Source organism: Indicator indicator, chromosome 2, assembly GCF_027791375.1.
Source record: "Indicator indicator isolate 239-I01 chromosome 2, UM_Iind_1.1, whole genome shotgun sequence".
Classification (NCBI taxonomy): Eukaryota; Metazoa; Chordata; class Aves; order Piciformes; family Indicatoridae; genus Indicator; species Indicator indicator.
This window is the reverse complement of record NC_072011.1, coordinates 61828082-61846492: the sequence shown is the minus strand read 5'-3', so window position 1 is coordinate 61846492 and position 18411 is coordinate 61828082. Positions and strand designations below refer to the sequence as shown.

General features: G+C 45.6%; 1 protein-coding gene across 1 annotated transcript in view; it reads left to right on the top strand.

Moving 5' to 3' along the window:
• XDH (xanthine dehydrogenase) overlaps positions 1 to 15949 on the top strand; it is a 60879-nt gene extending 44930 nt beyond the window's left edge. The window contains exons 25-37 of the mRNA XM_054397471.1: positions 319 to 405; positions 1553 to 1744; positions 2832 to 2977; positions 3582 to 3663; positions 4809 to 4904; positions 6513 to 6641; positions 8391 to 8465; positions 9262 to 9314; positions 10114 to 10228; positions 12311 to 12376; positions 12855 to 13043; positions 14579 to 14746; positions 15899 to 15949. Of these exons, the coding sequence (XP_054253446.1) occupies positions 319 to 405; positions 1553 to 1744; positions 2832 to 2977; positions 3582 to 3663; positions 4809 to 4904; positions 6513 to 6641; positions 8391 to 8465; positions 9262 to 9314; positions 10114 to 10228; positions 12311 to 12376; positions 12855 to 13043; positions 14579 to 14746; positions 15899 to 15949 (1449 nt within the window). The remainder of the gene's footprint in view (positions 1 to 318; positions 406 to 1552; positions 1745 to 2831; positions 2978 to 3581; positions 3664 to 4808; positions 4905 to 6512; positions 6642 to 8390; positions 8466 to 9261; positions 9315 to 10113; positions 10229 to 12310; positions 12377 to 12854; positions 13044 to 14578; positions 14747 to 15898) is intronic.
• The last annotated feature ends 2462 nt before the right edge of the window (positions 15950 to 18411 follow it).

Genomic DNA, 18411 nt, shown 5'->3' with positions numbered 1-18411 from the left:
TGAATTGCTCTTAGATGCTCCCTCACTTCTTTAGTCTTGTGCCACTGTTTCCTTAACTCTCATTTCTCTTCCATCCCCATCCAACTTCCTCTGCTTTTCAAAGCTACAACCTCTTCAGGAAGATGTAGCTGTCACAAGTAGGGAACACCAAGGTGCACGAATGGCACTTTACTTCCTCAGTGCTGCCTGTGCTTGTGCTATGCTGCAGCAGAGGACAGGCAGCTTTTTGCCCTCTCTGAAGGCCATTCAGCTTTGGGAGGGAAGCATTAAACAGAACATTTGATAGAAAACTGATTACTGAGGAGTCTGTCTTGCCAGGTTGGTTTCATGAAGAATGGGAAAGTCAAGAGTCTGGAGGTGTCATACTACTGCAATGGGGGCAACTCTGTAGACCTCTCTTACGGTGTAAGTAAAATTTTCTGATGGCTAACTAGGCAAAGACATTTACCTGTGCAACCTTTTGCTCTGACTCCAGAGAGCTGTTGCCTACAGCATTTTTTGCACATCCTGCTCTCCAATGTGACTCAAAACAGACCTTGATGGTTTTTTTGCATCTTCTACAATTGCCTTCTGAGCCAAGTGACCTGCCTCGACATGTGTCACTTAATTCCTATTAATAATGCAATAACCTGGATTAGGCAAAAAAGGTCAAGAGATTTCGCTTTGCGCTACAGAGGGCTGTGATGGGAAACTGGTTGCACAATGCAGGATGACTGAGAGTTTCCCAGTTTTGAGGAAGGCTAAGTCAACAGGTTGATGACGGCAGAGTGCCTAAATCAACAAGCTTGTTAAGCTTGGTTGAAGCCTGGGTTCACAAGCACTAAGACAAGAATCATAGAATCATAGAATTGTTACGGTTGGAAGGGACCTCAAGGATCATCTAGCTCCAACCCCCCTGCCATGGGCAGGGACACCTCACACTACATCAGGTTGCTCACAGCCACATCCAACCTGGTATGAAAAACCTCCAGGGATGAGGCTTCCACCACCTCCCTGGGCAACCTCTTCCAGTGTCTCACCACCCTCATGATGAAAAACTTCTTCCTAACATCCAATCTGAATCTACCCATTTCTGGTTTTGTTCCATTCCCCCTAGTCCTATCTCTACCTGACACCCTGAGAAGTCCCTCAGCAGCTTTCCTGTAGCCCCTTCAGATACTGGAAGGCCACACTAAGGTCTCCTTGGAGCCTTCTCTTCTCCAGACTGAACAATCCCAACTCTCTCAGTCTGTCCTCATAGGAGAAGAGCTCCAGCCCTCTGATCATCCTCATGGCCCTTCTCTGGACATTGCTCCAGCATGTCCAGATCCTTCCTGTTAATAGGAGAGTGCTTATTGTCCTGTCCCTCAGGAGGATACCACTGAACACTGCCTTGCAAATGGGGGATTACTGGCTGCACCTCAGTGCTCACCCGGCAGTGTTGGCTGTGGTGCAAGGAAGTGCTGATTGCAAATCAGCTTCAGAGCTTTCCAGCCTGGCCTGGGCAGCTGGGGAGAAGTCTGATATGTGAGTGATGTAAAAAGCATCCATCTCCACTCCTTCTCTTCGCCAGGTTTTGGACAGAGCCCTCTTACATTTGGATAACTCCTACAATATCCCTAATGTCAGCAGCACAGGCTTTGTTTGCAAGACCAACCTGCCTTCCAACACAGCTTTCCGTGGCTTTGGGGGGCCGCAGGGAATGATGATTGCTGAGTGCTGGATGAGCGACATCGCTCGGAAGTGTGGCCTGCCGCCTGAGGAGGTACAGTTCCACCCACACTTTTCAGGGTGCTGCTATCCTTGAACAAGCTCTGGGAACTGGACATGACAGCCATGTTATAGCATGGGTTACCTTCTGCTTCATTGAACTCCCACAGTAGCCTCCATGAGTAACTCCTGCTTAAAGGATAGCATGGTAGTTTTAATGGTGGGGGGATTTTTTTCAACCCACTACAGATAGGTATAAATAAAATTAAAAAGGCACCAGATGCCTGAATCACAGAAACATTCAGGTTGGAAAAGACCCTCAGCATCACCAAGTCCAACCAATAACCCTACTCTACAAAGTTCAGCCCTAAACCATATCCCCAAGCACCACATCCAAACCACCTTTAAACACACCCAGGCTTGGTGACTCAACAACCTTCCTGGGCAACCCATTCCAATGCCTGACCACTCTTAATCTTACTAACAATGTGCTTAATTCCCAATCTCTCTTGAAAATCCCCAGCCTTGATGTCTTAGCTCCATTTTCCCATAAACCATAGAATCATAGGATGACTTATGTTGGAAGAGACCTCCAACTTCCACACCGTCGGCAGGGATGCCTCTCAACTAGACTCGGCTGCTCAAGGCCTCATCCAACCTGGCCTTGAGCACCCTCGGGGAGGAGGCATCCACAACCTCCCTGGGCAACCTGTTCCAGAGTCTCACCACCCTTATACTGAAGAACTTCTTTCTAAGATCCAGTCTAAACCTACTCTCCCTCACCTTAAAACCATTCCCTCTTGTCCTGTCTCTAGACACTGGTACGAAAAGTCCCACTGCAGCCCTCCTGTAGTATCCCTTCAAGTATTGGAAGGCAGCTCTAAGGTCCTCCTGGAGTCTTGTCCAGGCAGAACACCCCCAGCTTGCTCAGCCTATCCTCATAGCAGAGGTGTTCCAGCCCTTGGATCATCTTTGTGGCCCTCATCTTTGTGGCCCATGGATATGTGTCTGTTAATTCTGTTGCTCTGTGGAGTAAGCAGAGAAATAAAACTGGGACTCGACATACTTTTGATGTCATCCATTGCAAAGACCTATTCTGAAGCACTAAACTTGGCATGTCCTGTCTGTGTCTCTCTGGGAAGGTGAGGAAGCTCAATCTCTACCATGAAGGAGACCTGACTCATTTTAACCAAAAGCTGGAGGGATTTACTCTACGAAGATGCTGGGATGAGTGCTTGTTAAGCTCCCGCTATCATGACAGGAAGAAACTGATTGAAGAATTCAACAAGTAGGTGTTCTGGAGCTGTCTTGGCACTAGTGCACTTGTTGCCTGCTAACTTGTGAAGTTCTCTTAGCAACTTGAGTGATGTGAAGTCAGACCTTATAGCTGCAGAGTGACTTCTAAAAATGTCTCCTTTTGAAATTCCTTCATGAATTCCTTCTTTCCATCAGTGAGCTGATAGCTTAAATAAGGCAGGGATCAGACCTAGCATGACATGGTTTGTGAAAGGAAAAGGAAAAGGAAAAGGAAAAGGAAAAGGAAAGCTCTTAAGGCTACCTAGCCTTTTCAAATGACTGCCAAGACAATTTGTTGAGGCTTTACACCACCTTAGAGTCTTTATTTCCCCCCCCCCAGTTTCCTTGTATATGCAACTGAATAGTTAATAGTGCAGATAATTGCTTTCATAATGCCTGAGGGAGTGTGTTCAGGTTGGATTTCTTCATGTTGGGACCCATAAACAAAAGCAGCCTTTCATAAAATCTACTGATTAACTCCATCTGTATCCCACTCAGGTATTTCATATCTGCTTTGACTCCCAAGCTGTCAGAGGGAAAGAACTGAGTTGTGATGAAATCTTCATGGGCATATGAATCATGTTCTCTCCTTGCAGGCAAAATCGCTGGAAGAAGAGAGGGATGTGCATCACTCCTACCAAATTTGGCATCAGTTTCACTGTCCCATTTCTCAACCAGGTCTGTGAGTGTCCTTCATCCTTTCAGCTGGGAAGTTAGATCTGTGCTGCCTCCCCCATTTGAGCCGAACTGGGGCTTTTCAGAGAAGGAGTGAAATAGTTAAGAGAGAGCCTCCTTTTTTTTTCACACCAAAATGAGCAACACCACATTTTAGAGTGTCCCACAGACACCTCAGTGCAGCTGTGTTTCCATGGTACTGTGTTCTGTCCATTTCCCTGCCTAGTCCCTCTTTCTCCACAGCCAAAACGCTGTTCCCATGTCTGACTTGCCAGTGGTGGTAGCCAAGTTCAGCTGTGTGGCAGTTTGAGGCTGTGGGTGCCTCCAAGAACCACAAAGTCACAGACCTCCAGAAGGGCCAGAGTGTCCAGGAGGTGGACTGGAAGATGTATTTCATACCCATAAGGCCTGCATCCATATCAATCTGGCTGCAAAATCAATTCCCTTCTCTTTTCCCTCCCTCTCTCCTCCCGGGAAGGACGCCCAGGCTCTCATCTCTCTTGGTGGGGGAGTAAGGTCTGGTGTCAGCCTTGGCAACGCTGCCAATTAGGCCTGGAGCTGTCTAATTGGGACCTGGAGTTGCCTAGCTGAATTTTGTGCTGCATCACAATGGTGAGGGGGGCAGGAAGGTTTGGGTTTTGTTAGCCTGGTTTCAAGGGAGGTTTGTGTGAAGCTTTGGCTTAATGAGCTTCTGTGTTAAACCCAGGCTATGGATCTTTGTGTATCATATGCTTTGTCCTGTTGTATGTAGTTGTGCATCGCCTTTCCATTTAAATTTTCCAATCCTTTGTGTGAGAGATTTTGGTTTTCTTCTGCCCCTGTTGGTGCAAAAGAGCAATCTGGCTGCTCGTTAAGCCACGACAAGGTGAAGGCTGCATCGTTTTCACAGGGCCAGGTCTGGGTTTCTTCACTTGCTTTCTGAGCTGAAAATACAATCTGAGGTTTGTTCTGTCATTAGAATTTCCTAAGTGAGCTGATGAGACTTAAACCAAACTCACCTCAAGTGTAAACGAGGTGGCCTCAATTCCATCAAAGAACCACACTGGTCTGCTTCCAAATGATTTATCTCTGTCGTTTGCGACTGAAATCTTTTAAGTACTTCAGCAGTTCATTTGTGATGACTCTGGGATTAATGCTGACTCTTACAGGCTGGAGCTCTGGTCCACGTGTATACAGATGGATCTGTGTTAATCACACACGGTGGGACCGAGATGGGTCAAGGGCTTCACACCAAAATGATTCAGGTAATAATGAGCTTGGGCTTCAAGGAATGAGACATCCTTCCAGGAAAATTACACTCAGTCTGCAAAGTGCCTCAGGAAGCTTGACACTTCCTCTGTGTGCATGCCCAGGGAACAAATCCTGCCTAATTCCCCTTAATTGTTTTAGCAGCAGTGCTACATTTCAAGGGAATTATCACAACTGAGTGTGAGAATTAGATTCTTCTTCATCTTCACCCTTATTATGTAGATAATGCAGGTCATACTTGCAATATAGCTACTCTGGCTATATAATCTCATCCCATAAAACCACAGTTCACACCTATTTTGTACAAAAATTAATCCTGTTGTAAACATTTTTCTGCCTATGCTAACACCTTTGTAGTTAAGAAAGCCTAAGGGAACAACATTGCTTTGGCAGGGAAATGAAAGGAAAGCCTAATAGCACTCTTCATTCTCTGATTCTTGTAACTGTTGAGAGAGAACATTGAGGGCCTGGAGGGTGGCCAGAGAAGAGCAGTGAGCCTGGTGAGGGGGTTTGGTTAGGGCATGGTGGCTGAGGGAGCTGGGGTTGTTTAGCCTGGTGAAGAGAAGGCTGAGGGAAGAACTCATTGCTCTCTACCTGAAAGGAGATTGGAGTGAGACTGGTGTTAGCCTCTTCTCCCAGGTAACCACTGATAGGATGAGAGGAATTGGGCTTAAGTTGTGCCAGGGGAGGTTTAGGTTGGAGATTAGGGAAAATTTCTTTGCTGCAAGAGTGGCCAGGCATTGGAACAGGCTGCCCAGGGAGGTGGTGGAGTCATCATCCCCAGAGGTCTTCAAGAAACCTGTGGAGGTGGCACTTTGGGGCATGGTTTAGCAGCCATGGTGGTGTTGGGTTGATGGTTGGACTGGATGATCTTGGGGGTCTTTTCCAACCTTAATGATTCTATGATTCTATGACTTCTATGATTCTATGACTTCTATGATTCTATGACTTCTATGATTCTAGCCTGACAGTAGCTCAGTGGCAATGTATATGTGCCTCACACACACTCAAGCTGTGAAGGGCAAGTGTACCAATGTTCTGGCTAGCTCTCAGCCACCACATCAGCTGAGCCTGCAAGAAAAGTTAAATTTAGGATGGAAATGAGGGTGGAGGTTGCAGTGCAGATCCCAGCAGTATAAGCAATGAATGATAATTATGAAGAGAGACTGAGGGAGCTGGGGCTCTTCAGCTTGGACCAGAGAGACTAAGGAGTGACCTCATTCATGTTTATAAATGCATAAAGGGTGAGTGCCAAGAGGATGGAGCCAGGCTCTGCTCAGCGATGCGCAATGACAGCACAAGGGGCAATGAGTGGAAGCTGAGGCAGAGGAAGTTCCATGGAAACAGGAGGAAGAATTAGTTCACTGTGAGGGTGGCACTGGAACAGGCTGCCCAAGGGGGTTGTGGAGTCTCCCTCTCTGGAGATATTCAAGACCTGCCTGGATGTGTTCCTGTGTGAGCTGCCCTCGGTGCTCCTGCTCTGGCAGGAGGGTTGGACTGGATGATCTCTGGAGGTCCCTTCCAGCCCCTAACGTTCTGTGATTCTGTGATAATGCCCATGTATAAGAAGAGCTGCTTACTACCTGTTTCCCTTTGCTCTGCAGGTGGCTAGCAGATCCCTGGGAGTCCCCACCTCCAAGATTTACATCAGTGAGACCAGCACAAACACCGTCCCAAACACCTCCCCCACAGCTGCGTCCGTCAGCGCCGACATCAACGGCATGGCCGTGCATGTATGGAAACCAAGTTACTCCAACTAGGGGGCTGTGAGCTGGGGCTCCACAACGTGACAGGTTGATGGGAATTTATCTATTGCTCAAGGAAAACATGGCCATCAAAAGGCAGTTCCAAGGCTAAGAATGACTCAGAGCTCTTTTATCTGCCATAACCACTGCTGGTGTTAGAAGATGAATGACCATGTTTGTTTTCAAGCTGACTGAAGTGCTCCTTCAGTCCTTTTGTAGTTCCAACATGGAGTGCTTGTGATTGCTCCAAATTAACAGAACAAAACATCCATTTAAATAAGTAGCTTCTTAGTAATTAATGTGCCCTTGTCCTGCCCTTGGCTCACACCAATCCCATGCAGCGCTACAGGCTTGGGGCAGAGTGGCTGGAAAGTTGCCTGGCAGGAAAAGGACCTGGGCGTGCTCCTTGAGAGGTGACTGAATGTGAGCCAGTGTGTGCTCAGGTGGCCAAGAAGGCCACCAGCATCCTGGCCTGGATCAGGAATAGTGTGGCCAGCAGGAGCAGGGCAGTGATTGTGCCCCTGTACTGGGTGCTGGTGAGGCTGCACCTCAAATACTGGGTGCAGTTTTGGGCCCCCCACTGCAAGAAAGACATTGAGGTGCTGGAGCAGGTCCAGGGAAGGGCAACACAGCTGGTGAAGGGTCTGGAGAACAGGGCTGGTGAGGAGCAGCTGAGGGAACTGAGATTGTTTAGTGTGGAGAAGAGAAGGCTGAGGGGAGACCTCATTGCTCTCTACAACTCCCTGAAAGGAGTTTGGAGTGAGGCTGGCATTGGTCTCTGCTCCCAGTTAACTAGTGATAGAATGAGAGGAATTGGGCTTAAGTTGTGCCAGGGGAGGTTTAGGTTGGAGATTAGGGAAAATGTCTTTGCTGCAAGAGTGGTCAGGCATTGGAACAGGCTGCCCGGGAGGTGGTGGAGTCATCATCCCTGGAGGTGTTCAAGAAATGTGTGGATATGGCACCTGGGGAGATGGTGTTAGGTTGATGGCTGGACTCAAGGACCATAGAAGACTTTTCCAGCCCAAACAGCTCTCTGATTATATAACAAATGTGCTGTGCTGCAAGTATTAATAGCAGATGGTTTGTGGGCTGTGCTCCAGCACCAAAGACCTTGAAGTGTAGATACACTGAGAGCAAATCATCCTTCTGTAGCAATGACATGGTCACAATTCTATGCCCTGGTGGAGTCACCAATGCATGCCTTTGCAAGGTATGTGACTGAAAATGAGTCATTTAGTAGTGGTGATCCTCAGGTTTGAAGACAAAGGGAAATGCCCCCTGAGAAGTAAAAACATCAGGCTGTTTTTAGTCTCTGCAGAGCTTGTTTGAGGAGGTTGATTACTGGCAAGAATATTAATTTTTTTTTTTTCAGTGTGATGGGATCGTCTTTCTAGATATGCCAAGCAGTCCTGCTATGACTCAGTGCAGATAAAGTTCCTGTATCAATGGGTGGATTTCTGAGGTTGTGTGTCATGGTCTGGAAAGTTCTGTACTGTATTTGTGATTCCCTTCTGCTATCAACATAGTCAATCTGCTTTCAGATCCTTTGTAGTCAAGATTTCTTCCTATATAGCAAGACCTCTGTTAGTGAACTTTGTTCCTCTTTATACTATGCCGAAGTCCTGAAGGCAACACTGATTTAAAGAGAAGGTTCTTTGAGACTCTTACAGGGCTCTCAATACTATCAACTGACTTTGCAAACCTTAAAATGTTGCTTCTCTCTCTCTTTGTTTTTAGCATGCTTGCCAGACTATCTTAAAAAGGCTTGAGCCAATCCAACAGTCTAATCCCAAAGGATCCTGGGAAGACTGGGTAAGCCGGTTGTTATCTGTCATGAGACAAGTGGGCATGATCAGAGACTGTCTTTACTGGGACACCCTGTATGCAGCTGTACCCTTCAGACCTTCTGCATCTCACTAACAAAGTTCTGAGAGCAGAGCTGAAACAAAAACCCAGCAAGGGAAGTAAGCAAAACATAATTTATGAGTTTGATACTGAAATTTCTCCAGATCCTGGGACCTACCTATGACAAACTTGACCAAATAAAAGTCTGGATTGGTTCCTTATGTCCTTCTAGTCAGCCTACAGTCTTGGGCAGGAAGAAAACTGACTTAAAATGAAGGGCTTCTGTGACAAAGATGACTCTTTGTTGAGCTGCCATCCACCTCTTGTAATGCTACTTGGCTGCAGCATCTCTGCCCCCTCAGTAATGAGAGACTGGTTTGCTCTAAGGCTCTCAGGCCATTTTCAGACCCAAGTTCTTCTCTTCATTTGGAAGTCAGGAGAGGATTTCCTCATGCCTCACTGAAGCCAAGATGACTGTCAGTTTAACCTTTGTCTCTGAAAGTCTAACTTGTAGCTGAAAGCTGAGCAAACAAGAGCAAGTCTTACCCCTCTGCCAGTGTTCCTGGTCACTGCTGACTGGGCAGTTTGGGGTAGCAGCTGCATCACGATGTTTCCCTTGGCACTGCTGGGGCTGGGTAGTGTGCCAGGTGTCTGTCACTGGACACCCTCTGTTCCTGTTCTCCTGGAAATCTGTCTTGGGCAGCTATTTTTCAGGGACTAGTTGGACAGTTAATGTTTTCAAACTCTTGTTTTACCTTGCCAGATCAAAGCTGCATATGAGGACTGTGTCAGCCTGTCGGCCACAGGGTTTTATAGGTGAGTGAGTAGCCATACTGCAGAGCACAGCTCTTACTCTATGGCATGGATTTGGCACCCAGAAAAATTCTGGGAGGATTTACAACCCCTTATCCCCTTCTCACTGACTTAGGGCTGCATTCCTTTCCCCACCTAGAAATGTTGAGTTGAGGTTAGAATCATCACAGAATCATAGAACATTAGAGGTTGGAAGGGGATCCAGAGATCATCAGGTCCAACCCCCTTGCCAAAGCAGGATCATCTAGGGTAGTCCACACAGGAATGCATCCAGGTGGGTTTTGAAAGTCTACAAAGGAGATTCCACAACCTCTCTGGGCAGCCTGTTCCAGTGTTCCATCACGCTCACTGTAAGAAGCTTCTCCTCATGTTGAGGTGAAACCTTCTTTGTTCAAGTTTGTATCCACTGTTCCTTGCCTCAGCTTTCCTCACAAGGCAGTTCTTCTATTCCTTGACTCATCCTTGTGTCTCAAATTCTCTCAAGCATTTTCCTGTCCCTCTTGAAGTGGGAAGCCCAGAACTGTACACAATATTCCAGACAACAGTCATCAGAAGCCCTGACATTCCTGGGAAAAACAGAGATGGCCAAAATAGTTTGGTAGTTCCAGTGAGGCTTTGGAACACGGAGGAGCTTTAGCAGATTTCTGTTGACAGCTGTTTACACTTTACATTGCCTCAAGGGCTCAGTGGAAGGAAGGAAACGAAAGCGACTCAGTCACAGGGGTCTGTGAGCTGGGATGTGTTTGTGTTCATTTTGAGTGTTCATGGAAACAAACCTGGTTTTGTTTTCCTTTGTATCAAGAATTCCTGACCTTGGCTATGACTTTGAGAAGAACGAAGGGAAACCATTCTGCTACTTCAGCTATGGTGTGGCCTGCTCCGAGGTCGAGATAGATTGCCTGACAGGTGACCACAAGGTGAGGAGGGACAGCAGCTGAAATTGTCCTCTGTGTTCAAGGCAAGGAAACACTCACAAACAAGTGGTGGGTGTCAGCCTGTTCTCAGCTCTGCCATTGGTCTGGTGTGACCTTCAGTAAGTTTCTTAATTCCTCTGTTTACAGTGCAACAATCCATAAAGCACAATAAAATGATAATTATCTGCCCTGCAGGGATATTAGGAGGCTTAGTGAATGATTGGAGGAGATACTGGGTTGGCTTAAGTATGAGATAGCAGCACTGTGTTAGCAGAAAAGAACAGAAACTTACTGGAATTGAGTTAATCATTAAAAATAGCACTTTTAGAAAGAGAAAAGGAAAGGGAAAGGAAAAGAATAAAAGGAAAGGAAAAGAAAAAAAGGAAAGGGAAAAGGAAAGGAAAAGGAATAAAAAGAAAGGAAAAGAAAAAAGGAAAGGAAAAGGAATAAAAAAGAAAGGAAAAGGAAAAAAGGAAAGGAAAAGGAATAAAAAGAAAGGAAAAGAAAAAAGGAAAGGAAAAAGGAATAAAAAAGAAAAAAAGGAAAAAAGAAAGTAAAAGGAATAAAAAAGAAAGAAAGAAAAAAGGAAAGGAAAAGAATAAAAAAGAAAGGACAAGGAAAAAAGGAAAGGAAAAGGAAAAAAAAGAAAGAAAAGGAAAAAAGGAAAGAAAAGAGAATATAAAAGAACGAAAAGGAAAAAAGGAAAGGAAAAGAATAAAAGAAAGAAAAGGAAGTAAAAAAGGAAAGGAAAAGGAATAAAAAGGAAAGGAAAAGAATAAAAAAGGAAAGGAAAAGGAATAAAAGGAAGGAAAAGGAATAAAAAAGAAAGGAAAAGAATAAAAAGAAGGAAAAGGAATAAAAAGGAAAGGAAAAGGAATAAAAAGGAAAGGAAAAGGAATAAAAAGGAAAGGAAAAGGAATAAAAGGAAAGGAAAAGGAATAAAAAGGAAAGGAAAAGAATAAAAAGGAAAGAAAAGAATAAAAAGGGAAAGGAAAAAGGATAAAAAAGGAAAGGAAAAGGAATAAAAAGGAAAGAAAAGGAATAAAAAGGAAAGGAAAAGGAATAAAAAGGAAAGGAAAAGGAATAAAAAGAAAGGAAAAGAAAAAAGGAAAGGAAAAAGGAGAAAAAGAAAGGAAAAGAATAAAAAGAAAGGGAAAAGGAATAAAAAGAAAGGAAAAGGAATAAAAAGGAAAGAAAAGAATAAAAGGAAAGGAAAAGGAATAAAAAGGAAAGGAAAAGGAATAAAAAGGAAAGGAAAAGGAATAAAAAGGAAAGGATAAAGGAATTAAAAAAAAAAAGGATTAAAAGGAAAGGAAAAGGAAAAAAAGAAAGGAAAAGGAATAATAAGGAAAGAAAAGGAATAAAAAGGAAAGAAAAGGTAAAAAAGGAAGAAAAGGAATAAAAAGGAAAGGAAAAGAAGAAAAAGAAAGGATAAGGAATAACAAGGAAGGAAACGGAATAAAAAGGAAAGAAAAGGAATAAAAGAAAGGAAAGAATAAGAAGGAAAGGAAAAGAATAACAAGGAAGAAAAAGGAATAAAAAGGAAGGAAAAGGAATAAAAAGAAAGAAAAAAATAAAAAAAGGTAAAGGAAAAAAAAGGAAAGAAAAGAATAAAAAGAAAGGAAAAGGAATAAAAAGGAAAGGAAAGGTATAAAAAGAAATAGGAAAAGGGAATAAAAAAGGAAAGATAGAATAAAAAGGAAAGGAAAAGGAATAAAAAGGAAAGGAAAAGAATAAAAAGTGAACGGAAAAGAAAAAAAAGGAAAGGAAAAGAATAAAATGGAAAGGAAAAGGAATAAAAAGAAAGGAAACCATCAGGATGTGGCCTAGTTGGTTATACCAGCAGCTTGGAGCTAATAGAAGTTTGGTCTGTTAGATCCCTAGGGAAAACTGCAGTGAGTTCTTTTGATTTACTGCTGGGATGAACTCAGATTGTAAATCAGTATGAAGAGTTGAGCTGAAATAGGTTGTTGAACACTGGCCAAGTGAGGGTAGTGGTTGGCTGCATTACTCCTCCTCCTCCAAGCCCATGGTGTGCCAGTTTCAGTGTTCTGTGCTGATCTGTTCCTTATTTCTGCCCCTCAGAACGTTCGAACGGACATTGTTATGGATGTTGGTACCAGTCTGAACCCAGCCATAGATATAGGACAGGTAAGTGTTGCTGTTTCACAGAATGTTAGGGGTTGGGAGGGCTTTCCAGTAGCTGAAGAGAGCCTACAAGAAAGCTGGGGAGGGAGCTTTTAGGATGTTGGGTAGTGATAGGGCTTGGGGGAATGGAGCAAAACTAGAAGTGGGTAGATTCAGACTGGATGTTAGGAAGAAATTCTTCACTGTGAGGGTGGTGAGACACTGGAACAGGTTGCCCAGGGAGGTGGTGGAAGCCTCATCCCTGGAGGTTTTTAAGGCCAGGCTGGATGTGGCTGTGAGCGACCTGCTCTAGTGTGAGGTGTCCCTGCCCATGGCAGGGCGGGGTGGAACTGGATGATCCTTGAGGTCCCTTCCAACCCTGACAGTTCTGTGATTCTGTGAAATCAGGAGGGGAGGGCAAAATCATCCATGTTTATTCTTGTGCAGGGAAGAGGAAGAACAACAAACCCCTGGGTGTAACCTTGTTTGGGTGTGTTTGTAGATAGAAGGAGCGTTTGTCCAAGGCCTTGGGCTGTTCACCATGGAGGAGCTGCGCTACTCTCCTGAAGGGAACTTGTACACTCGAGGGCCTGGCATGTACAAGATCCCAGCTTTTGGAGACATCCCAACGGAATTCTATGTGTCCCTTCTGCGTGACTGCCCAAACAGCAAGGCAGTTTATTCATCCAAGGTATGCCTGGGAGACCTGCAGCTCTCACTGCTCTCTAGTTCTGTATAGCTGAATGTGATAATGATGCCTGTGTCTAAATAATTCATCTTTTTTTTCTGCTGGCTTCATTCTGGGGTCAGGATATTTCCTCATTACTTACCAGAAATATATCTACTATCCTTTGCAGCTAGGAAGAACCAAACCAACCCCTGTATTGCTGCCCCGAGTGTCCACTAGAGAGAACTGAAGTGGTTTTGCTGTGGCAGTTCTGCTGAAAGTGCCAACCTCCCTCTGTGTGTCAGCTCCCTGGTTGCCCTTGCTGGCACCAGATAACATTTAACAGAACCATAGAATCACTCTAAGATCATCAAGTCCAACCTTCTACCCAGCATCTCCATGACCACTAGACCATGTCTTCAAGTGCCACACCTACTCTTTTTTTGAACTATTCCAGGGCTGATGCCCTCCTGCCTGGGCATCATGCTGCAGTGCTTCACCTTTCCAGCAGTGCCATTTCCCCACATCTGATGTATAAAGACCTTGTGCCTGAATTTTCACGTCTCACTTTCTTTACTGTTTCACAGTGCTCCTGTCACCCTTAAAGGTCCACTTGTCCTTCAGCTGCTTCCACTGCAGTCAGTGCTGTTTGTGAGGACAGCATCAGTGATTATGATTCAACAGCCAACACCCTTTTCTGAGTATGTCTGGCCAGCCTCTTTACAATCTCCATTTCCCTTCCATCCACAGAGGCATCTTTGTAAATGAGGAGAACTTTTTGATGATTAGTGCTGATGACAGAATTAAGAAAAAAGGGGCTGCCAGGGACCTCAGGACAGGATAATACTTGTGTCATCCCTGAGGAAGGCATTCCTGCTGGTTTGCAGGGACCTCCAGTGATGGTGCATCATGCTCTCTGCCCAGACAGCTCACCACTGCCTTCTCTGAATTCCCCTCGCTGCAATTCCAGCACCACTCAAAAGGTTATGGGAATGGGTTGGTCCCTTTCTCCTCCATAACAGCCTCACTATGTCAGACAGCTTGTGTTTTCCTGCTGTTTCTTCTTAGACTGGCTGGAGGTTGTTTCACCTCAGGCTTTCCTCACTGTTCACACCTGGCAAACTGGAGTCTGTTTTAGAGTTGTGTTTCCTCACTGAGAAGTTACAAAGAACAAGGAATGGGGAATGCCAACAATTCCCAGTTCTCTCACAGGGCTTGCTCAGCTTTCTGTTAGCCTCATTAAGACTTTCCAGGGCCAGGACTGTTTTGGGCTCCAGCCTCACTCTTTGCTTGTTGCTGTGTCTAGGCTGGAGGTTGTTTTACCTCAGGCTTTCCTCACTGTTCACACCTGGGAAACTGGAGTCTGTTTTAGAGTTGTGTTTCCTCGCTGAGAAGTTGCAAAGAAGAAGGAATGGGGAATGCAAACAATTTCCAGGAACACAAACAATTCCCAGTTCTCTCACAGGGCTTGCTCAGCTTTCTGTTAACCTCTTTAAGCCTTTCCAGGGCCAGGACTGTTTTGGGCTCCAGCCTCACTCTTTGCTTGTTGCTCTGTCTAGGCTGTGGGAGAGCCACCTCTGTTCCTGTCTGCCTCAGTGTTTTATGCCATCAAAGATGCCATCTATGCAGCAAGGCAGGACTCTGGTGTGACTGAACCCTTCAGGCTGGACAGCCCTGCTACCCCCGAGAGGATCCGCAATGCTTGTGTGGACACCTTCACCAAAATGGTAACAGCTCCTGCTCTCACAGCCTGCTCCCTAGCCAGCCTCCACCCCAGGGAGCCTGTGTGCTGGCCACAGTGGCCCAGGTCTGGGTCTAGAGCAGGATGGGGAGGCTGTGGCCCTGCTTAAGCAGATGTTTTGATTTTATGAGTGTTATCCTTCCTCTAACATGCCCCCAAACGAGAGGCAAACCTACAGGCCCACACTGCTAGGGCTCCCACTGCAGGAGGGGCTGCCATGAAGTCGCTGCTCATCCCTCCATCCTCCAAGTGCTGCCTGTTGAACAAAGGCACTATCTTGTTGGCCTAACGCTCCTATCATCTCAGGGAATCACCACCACTGACCTTGCAGATCCACCCTGTGATTTAGTGGTGACCCTCAGGGAGGGAGGGATGGAGAGAAAATGCTTTCATCTCCTAAATGTTAAGGCCACAGTAGTCTCCTTCATGGCTGTGGGCTTGATAGGAAGTAGTGAAGCAGTCAAACCTTTCACTCTCTCCATGGGTTCCTCAGTGCTGTGACAGTGCTGCACAGAAGTGGGTCCTTACAGAGAGTCCTGCTGATTCCTGTGTGACTTAAAAACCACAGCTGCCTGTCCATGTGGGCATCCTCCAGGCTTTGTCAACTGGAACCCAGCTGTGGTTAGCAGCAAAACCTGGGTACCTCAGCCCTTCTCACCTAACACCTTAACCACTGCCTGGGGAGGAGGAGTGGGGCATGGTTTTGAGAATTTGCACACACTGCACATCCATCAGGCCTTCCAGCAGATAAATGAAGAGCCATGAGCTCAGATCTTCAAGGGTGCCAAATCACCCACCTCAGAAGGAACATGGTGGGGCACTGTGAACCCAGGCTAGGACCTTCAGTTAGAATCATAGAATCATAGAACTGTCAGGGTTGGAAGGGACCTCAAGGATCATCTCACTCCAACCCCACTGCCATGGGCAGGGACACCTCACACTACATCAGGTTGCTCACAGCCACATCCAGCCTGGCCTTAAAAACCTCCAGGGATGAGGCTTCTACCATCTCCCTGGGCAACCTGTTCCAGTGTCTCACCACCCTCCTGATGAAGAATTTCTTCCTGACATCCAATCTGAATCTACCCATTTCTAGTTTTGTTCTTGCTAACTGATGTTTCCCCCCTTCTCTCTACAGTGCCCTTCTGCTGAGCCAGGGACCTTTAAGCCATGGTGTGTGCGTGTGTAAAAGGGAAGTTTGAGGAGCAAACTCTCCTCAGGAAACTCAGCTTACATCAGAAGGTCCCCAAGCCACTAGGACTGCAATGGAAAAAAATGTACAGAGAGGGAGTGTCTGTGTTCATGTGGCTCACCCATTGATTCGTGGAGCTTTCATATTTAATTGTCCAATCATTGTTTTCTCTAGGAGAGGGAATTGCTGCTGTGATGTAAATTCAAATGAAGAGTAAGTGGAGGGTGGTGGTATCCAGGTGTAACTGAGCAAAATCTTCCAGCTTTCCTTTAAAATTGCTGCAAGGATGGGAGACATGCTTGTCACCAGCCAATGGGAACTGGCAGGCTGGTTGCTTCTTTTCCTTTTCTGCTGTGGAGGAATGATGGATCATCTTGTGGTGCTGTGCCAAGAAGGACTTACATGCATTGAACCTAACCAAACAGTCCTCTAGCTGAGATGGGGGAAGGCATGAGAGGCACTGAGGGCTGGACTATGCTGTGTCCCTTCTGCACACCAAGCCAGATACACACCAGAGGAAGATGAGGAGGACTTTTGATGTGGGCTAACAAAGATGGCCTTAGCCATGTGACAAAAGTGTTTCAGAGGAAAACCCTACAATGTGACAAACCTCCTGACTGACCCCGAGTTAAATGATGATGATTGCTTGGTCTGCACCAGGGCTTGAATGAATTCTTAGTTGTCTTCTCTGGTTAAACATAAAAACCAGAGGTACCAAGAGGACTTCCAGCAAGATGCTGCTTTGTCTGATGCTGCCTTTTCCCACCCCACCTCTCCACACCTTTCCCCATCTTCTAAAGAGGAGACCTTGGAGTAACAGGCAGTTCATCATTGTGGTTCCCTTGGCAATTCATCCCAGTGCAGGTAGGGACAGGGGAGGATGGGCACAGCTGGGCATTAGTTGGCTCTGTGTGCCCTCTAGGGCTGATGCTTTGCTGTCGCACCACAGCCTTGCCTTCTCCAGACAGCTCTGAATGTTAGAGAATTGGGCTTGTTTTGCCACAGGGACTGCTTGTCTGAAAAGAATGCTGACCATGCAATGACCTCATGTCTTCTGAGCTGAAGGCATTTCTCCTGTGGGATTTAATGCTGAGCAGGTTTTTGTCACTGTCAGGTTTTAACACTGCAGCATCATGTTGTTATCTCTAGGTGATGTCAGCCATGTACTGTACCTGTTCATCATGTGCAAACTTTTATCTGTTTCTCTGGCCCACAGCTCTATGAAAAGGTCCTTTTTTTTTTTCCCCCTATTTTTTTTTTGCACTCCTAGGGCCATCAAAGTAAATAAAAAAATATGGTGCAAGAGGATGTAACTCCATTGCCTTATATATATAAAAAAAAAGATTGTGCTCACATACAAACTGCTTGAAACTGGGCTTCATCTCAGGACTTAAAGAGTCACAGAATTAAGCAGGTTGGAAAAGACCTTGGAGATCATCAAGTCCAACCAAGTCTGAAATACCTTATTGAAACACTCCAGGGTTATACAGCTTGGAAATGTGTAGATGTATTTCTCACCTGAAAAACATCATGGTTCTACCATCCTGAAGAAGGGCATTTGTGTATGTGAGCTGCAGAGAGCATTCTGTGCCTGCTGGGCTTGCTGTTATTAATTGAAAGATGATATTGGTATTTCTGAAGCTCCGAGGTACTGGGCAAGAGGGCTTTGTTGTTTCCTTCTGAAAGCTGGCAATATGTGGAAAGCCTCTTGGAGGAGAAAATGTGACCACTTGTGTGCAGGAGCAGCCATTGGAGCCTGTGTGCTCATGTTCTTGGATGTCTAGGGAGGTGTGATAGGTTGTGGACTATGTCCTAACCATGCAGATGGTTCCTCCAGAGTACCAGAGGGCACAAGGAGCTGAACAGTCCAGCCCAGTGGGTGGGACACAGGAGATTATGTTATTCCATCCCGTAATATCATATCTTTATCTCCCCTTTATAAAGGAACAGCACAAGCTGTTCGTCCCCTTGTCCTCTCCCTGTTCTCTCTCTTGCATTGTGGGGGAGTGGGGCCTGGTGCAGGCAAGTTCTGATTTTTCTTACTGCATCATTCAAGGCCTGGGTAGGGAGGTATAGGGAGGTATGATGAGGGGAGGGGGCATTGGATTGGAGGCCTTAGGGGCATTGGAGGCCTGGGTTTTGGCCTGGTTTGGGGGAAGGTTTTGGGAAGGTGATGATCTGGTGAGTTTTGTTTGGTTTTGGTGGGTGGGTTTTTTGTTTTGGTTTTTTTTTTTTTTGTTTGTTTTATTTGTTTTGTTTTGTTTGTTTGTTTGTTTTTTGAGAAACCCAGACTGGAGAGCTGGGCTGAATATGAATTGTTGGGTGGTTTTATGTTTTGGGGTTTTGGTTGTTTTTTTTTTTGGCAGGTTTTTGTACTGTTGTATTAATTGTGAATTGTCCTTCCATTTAAATTCCCAATTCTTTCCAATCCTGTGTGGACCGTTTTCTTTCGGCCCTTT